At 43.6% G+C, this 6,019-nt stretch overlaps 1 protein-coding gene across 1 annotated transcript in view; it reads left to right on the top strand.

The window, feature by feature from the left end:
* The first annotated feature begins 4,752 nt into the window (after positions 1–4,752).
* LOC109480436 overlaps positions 4,753–6,019 on the top strand; it is a 5,798-nt gene continuing 4,531 nt past the window's right edge. Inside the window, exons 1-2 of the mRNA XM_019782626.1 lie at positions 4,753–4,993; positions 5,899–5,998. Coding sequence (XP_019638185.1) covers positions 5,917–5,998 — 82 coding nt within the window. The 5' untranslated portion in view covers positions 4,753–4,993; positions 5,899–5,916. The remainder of the gene's footprint in view (positions 4,994–5,898; positions 5,999–6,019) is intronic.

Genomic DNA, 6,019 nt, shown 5'->3' with positions numbered 1-6,019 from the left:
ACTAGGTAATCATGCAAATTTGCAAACGCCGTAACTCTAGGAGTAGGTTAGCTAGTAGAAGCCTAGCAAAACGCTCGTTTGTTAAAAGCTACCATGGCAGCTATTACTTTTATTACGTACGTTTAGGATCTCCCGTAAAAAAAAATCAGAGATCCCCTGGCTCCTAGCTTTAGGCAACGCACTATATCCTCATCATTTAACACAAGGCTGCCCGTTGTTAACTATACTTCCATTCTCGAGTGGAAGAAAAAAAAGAAGGAAGAACTTCACAGCTAACTTTCCAACTGTGGCTGGAAAACTGCCTTCCTACTTTAATGAAATGTTGTGTAAAGACATCGGACAGAGCGTTTCGGAATCACCGGCACAGGCGCGATGCAGGGGAGATAGTGGTACCTGTAATTCCTCCGGGAACCAGCCCATTATCCCAGTGACAACCGATTCACGGCGATAAGGCAAGATTTTCCATGGAAGTGATATACAGAAATAATTCCATGAATAAAGCAGACTTTAACGTCTGATATAGATGAGTTGCGAAATGAGAAGAGACATGCGTAGGTCGCGAGGGGTGGGTATGAATTCACCAGAGGCAAGTTCTGCCGCTGCCGCCAAAATTGCCTATCGGCCGTCTACAATTGCGATGCGCAGCTGTAGCCGCAGATAGAAACACGCCGTCCGGCTTACTGGATGGAAGATAACGGGCTAAATCAACGCTTTCAACCGAGCTATTTTTTTAAGAGACGAATTGGAAAGACTTGAACCTGAAATATCCACACCATTAACTTCGGTTAAAAAAGAAAGGTGTCCACCGGGGCTCAAAAAATGTTCCCGCGAGGCGGTTTTCAGTCCCAGCCCCGTCCAAACTGTTCAGGATGCGGCTCTTCTGAGCCAAGTGTAGCGCATATTAAACTATACTATTCTGTCTTATTACGAGCTGTTGACAGTCAAAGCCTTGATCCGTGAACTGTGTGTGCGCTTATAGTTTTCACCTTCTCTTATGTCAAAAGCTTAGTAATACCGAATTAATGTCATTTAAAATTTTTTTTTTTAGATTTACCATATTTGTGGAAGGATTGGCATAGCAGGTGACTATCACCTTTTCAACCAGACTGTAGGGTTTGAACCACTAACACCGGGAAGGTGTAAGTGTGGTGGGCTCTCTAACGTGCTCAAGGCGTGGCAATCCTCAAACACGGGACCCTCAGCATTACGTGTTATCCGAGATGACGTCCCCAACCGAAACTAGGTAGGCCTAGTGGAGTAAGGAAATAGGTGTAAATGTCTTTCCGAAGAGCATTATATTCGGCCCTGTCAGGGATTCGAACCCAGAACCTTCAGACTATTACTCAACAACCCTAACCACAAGACAACCTTGTCACGTATAGATGAACTTCAGTGTCCACGTCGTGACAACTGGACTGTCACGAACATGTGGTATGGAAAGGATGGAGGAAAACTAAGAAAAAGATGTTTCCAAGAACCAACTTGAAGCCTAACTTTGAACAGTAGAAAAGTACACCATTATTTCCAAAATATACAATGTGAATGAAAACAAAAGCAAAACCTAATTGTCGAAATTGATCAGAAAATTGTTTCAGTTTATTAAAACGTCATATCTTTAACCCACAATTTTTCTAATATCATCATATCGATAATAAATATGCATGTTTCAGTTCCTACACTGCCTGCACGGACCCACAAGTTCAGGTTGAGGTAACCACATAACTGCTGTTTCTACAGATAAGTAATGCGGTAACACACAGTGCCCTTCTCTTATATCTTTCTAAGACTCGAGCTAAGATATACAAGCTTCACTCTTAACAAATTGAGTCCTACGCCAGCGGCCTCCGGTAGTTTAGGCTAGCATCTCGCGTTGGTAGAACTGATAGAAACTAAATTTATAGCATTCACGCTTCACTCGGTCTTATCCGCAATGACCGCCCGCCCACAACAACGTAAGTCCCTGTCACACATAGCCGGATGTGGCTTTCCGAACACTGCCGAACTCCCCCCAACCATCCATAGTTGGGAGTAGGTCGGGAGAAAGGTCAGCTGTGGTTGGCTGGTATTCGGCGAGCTAGGGCGGTTACTGTTTGGCTGGGCTAGCCGAATGTTAAAACAGTCGAGTGGGGACAGGAGGTTGGCTGGTGGTTGGCTGATGTTCGGCAGTAGATCAGCAGTCGTCCGAGAGTGGTTTGGAGTCAAATTTGATTCGATTCGTATAGAGAGGTAGGCGTGACCAAACTTGGCCAGCTGACAATACATTTTTGTAAAATCAAAGTAAACAAACTCATGTTATACTTGGATGCAGCCAGAGGAGCGAACGCACTGGAGCTAGATATATTCCAGGCTACTCCCAACCCAGTGTCGATCTTGGTTGGGTAGTGATCGGAGGAAAAGTCATTGGAAGGCCATGGCTGGGTGTGACAGGGGCCTTACATGCAGGGGAGGTCACTGTTCCGCCGAAGGATGTTAAAGCTCTTAGTAGTCTTCTTCACAACGCTGTGGCTAAATTTTGTCCCCTGCATTGGTGACGTCGAGTGGCTAGGCTTGCGGACACGCAAGTGAGAGGTCGTGGGTTCGATTCCTGGCTGGACACCCTCTGTCCTTGGGAAAGGCACTTTACACAACTTTTCTCACTCCACCCAATGATACCAATGGACACCGGACTTCGGGTGGGGGACTTAAAATGTGGTGGAAGGAGAGGCTCCACCCGAACGTTTAACGCTGCTTATCTACTCCCCAACACTAGTCAAGCATGTGCGGTCCTCTTGTCCACACCCAAACGTTTCAAACATTTTGAAACATTCGGTTGATGCAGCCAAACTGTAACCACTGTCGCCTATCACCAGCCAATCACAGCCGACCTTGCTCCCGACCTACTCCTAACCATGGTGTTGGGAGTTCAGCAGTGTTCGGGAGGTCATGTTCGGCTATGTGTAACGGCTCAGGCTTAAAGCACAGGACCGCCGTGAGGTGTCTAGTCGATCTCTGGTGTCAATATACATTTCTCTTTGCTCCGCAGGTGTGAAGAACTCGTTTCCAACTAGTTAATTCTTGATGCAGTTCAAGGACTCTCGGTACAGTATAAGTTAAGGACTTAATCCTTGCGATGAGAGATAAGTATTCAATTCTAGATGCAGTTGGAATAAAGGACGTAATCCTCGATTAAAGATAAGGATTAATCGATAAAGGTTTTGATAAAGATTCAATCCTAGGCGCAGTTTAAGATAAGACTTAATCCCCCCAGACACACATGACCTACTTCAAGTTTTCAGGTTTATTTATTGTACAATTACTTATTGTATATGTAGTTTATATACAATTTGAAGTGTTTGTATAGCTGGGTATATTCTGTATCTGTATCGGTATAGCCGGTATAACCGCCCTTCGGCGTAACACACCAGCTTCGCAGGCACGCGGCGCGGCGGCAGCTAGCTATATCACACCGAACGACTTGTTACACTCAGTCTTTGCACATTTGATTGCAGGGGTTGTTTAAAGCTTTCTAGTGATGATGCCCCAACTGTGCTTGGGAAATACGAGTTTTTTAATACCTCAATTCTTGGTTGATATTTGAAGGCATCATTGTTTCTTGTTCTCTTCTGGGCTGGTATCAGATACATAGTGGTTGGTATATCCACCAGTTTATTAGTCATTTTGTACATCATGCACAGTCTGGACATTCTACTGTCTTCCAGCGACCTCCACTGTGGGCTTCTTTTCATTTCATATTCATAGCATACATCTCAGTTTAGGGCTCATATGGACAGCCTGAAAAGCACAAGTGTGTCAATCGCGTAGATTTCAATATTCAATCGTTGTAGACTATAGGGGTAAGGAAAATAAAATGTTTTCCTTTTCGTTGTCTTCCATACCTCCAAAGACTTGCAAATAACTCCGAAGTTTATTTAGGCCACAGTAAGTAATTTTATGGATGACATCGATATCAGCGCGCGCATTGATTTTCCCCTGATTTAAAGAAAAAAAACAAAAACAAAAAAACAAAAAAAACAACAAGAAATTCTGTTGCCATCTGACAGTGGTCAACATGCTGAAAATGGGCAAAGATGTCTGTTGCCATGCCGGAAGGTGGATGGCAGATAACTATTAAGAGAGGAGACAAGAAAAGGCTCTGATTTAATGTTTTATTTCTTACTTTGATGCAGTGATATGTGATGCTGGCTGTGTATATGTGATGTTTCCACTGAGTAAAAACCATTTGTACAATGATTGAGTCAAAATTTTAAAATGTAGGAGTCTTGTTTTTTTCAGCCCGCCTTGTTTTTTTTTCCGCCCGCTCGCATTAGATTTGGAGTCTGCGGAGGATGTCATCCATAAAGAAGCAAAATGTCACTACGTAGTTCGATTACAACTTGTTACCGGCCAAGCGGCCCAAGCGCCACCTAGCAGCATGGACCGACACTGCAGGTCAAAGTAGACCGTCGTTCCACGTACCACAGATTGATCGATACGGGAACCTTAATATTATTACCTGCGACCCACATATTAATAGTTAACCGTGCGGCGACATGAAAGGTATCCATGGAAGACATAACTGAGTAGTATGTATTTATACTGTAACTGGCTTGCAACGAATATATATGCATACATACCGCAACGTGATAATTCTTAACATTATAAACAACCACGGCAAGAAATTGTTCAGATTAATTGCTTACTGTTACTTACTGTAACAGCTGGTTCGCAAGCCGTGACCTTTGTACACCGTACCGCCTATTGTAGGTGTTTATCTACTCACACACTACATGTGTACATAGCAGGCCCTTACGTGGCACGGCGTAACCAACCACATAAAAGGTTAGGCCTTCAGCTAAATGGTTCACAGAGGTCAAAGGACACATCGGTTGGCAAGGAGAATTTCCATACGAGTTAGGTGGACATGGCCATGTTCTCGTGAGGACGTTGTTGATGATAGAACTGTTCAGCTACCTTCTCTGATGTCCGTGACGAAAGAACAGAGACCGTAACGTAGGTAGGAACCCGTCATTGTAATTACAATAGTACAGAAAGAGCTTTTTACCTACATGAAGCAGCATTTTAATGTTCTTACACGCACCTGAGAGGTTCTCAAAATGATTGAGTGGTATTTGACGGACTAAGGGCCTGGTCACATTCGTCGAACGATCGTCACACGATCATAAAATTGAAGGCATTTTTGGTATAGCCGTGCATGTGTCGTGTACGACTCGGGTACTTGTTGCCTAAAAACGCATGTTTTAGATCCTGATTGGTGTTTGGTTCTCTCAAAACCTACAACATTAAAGTTTTACGACAACCTGCTAACATGAAAGGAACGTGACGTACATAATCAATAATCAAGCGGCTTCCTTTTTGTCTTCGTCACAGTTAAAATCTTGGATTCAGTATTTCCGGATCCACTGACAGGATTTTATGCATATGATTATATGTGGTCTTTGGCAGCTAACCCGGATAAACAAAATGTGCGGGACCACGGGCAAAGTCCGTCAACACAGAGTATTTTAAATTGAATTTCGTGGATGTTTTGACTATTGACAGAACTTCGAGGGTGTACATGTGTTAGTCTAATCACCCGCGAAAATGTTCAAATTCCAACTATTCCAACACACTCTCATGTGACAAAGACGAAAATTCTCACGTTGAGAGCAATATTTATATCAATCAATCAATCAATCACCAATCAACCAACTAATCAATCAAAGCCTTTTTTGTTTCTATACCTCGATAGCCTCTACCTAGGGTTCGGGAGGCGACTGGAAAGAGTAGAAATTGGCAAAATAGGGAGGTAACATGCCTTGGTCCGCTAGAGAATACAGCTTGCCGCAATTGTTTGGCACTTTGACATACTCGCAGTCGAACGTGTGAGCCTCCTTGTCACATAAACTTTCTTTGTTTCAGGAACAACAAAGACCGACAATGATGTCCCTTCTGTCCAGAGTTCTCCTGATCCTCTTTATGGGAGGGTACATCGTGTACGGGAATGTGCACAGCGCAACAGGTGGGACGGAAATATTTCATG

This window comes from Branchiostoma belcheri, unplaced genomic scaffold (genome assembly GCF_001625305.1).
Source record: "Branchiostoma belcheri isolate BF01 breed outbred unplaced genomic scaffold, Haploidv18h27 scaffold51, whole genome shotgun sequence".
In the NCBI taxonomy this organism is placed as follows: Eukaryota; Metazoa; Chordata; class Leptocardii; order Amphioxiformes; family Branchiostomatidae; genus Branchiostoma; species Branchiostoma belcheri.
This window is presented reverse-complemented; position numbering and strand designations above follow the sequence as displayed.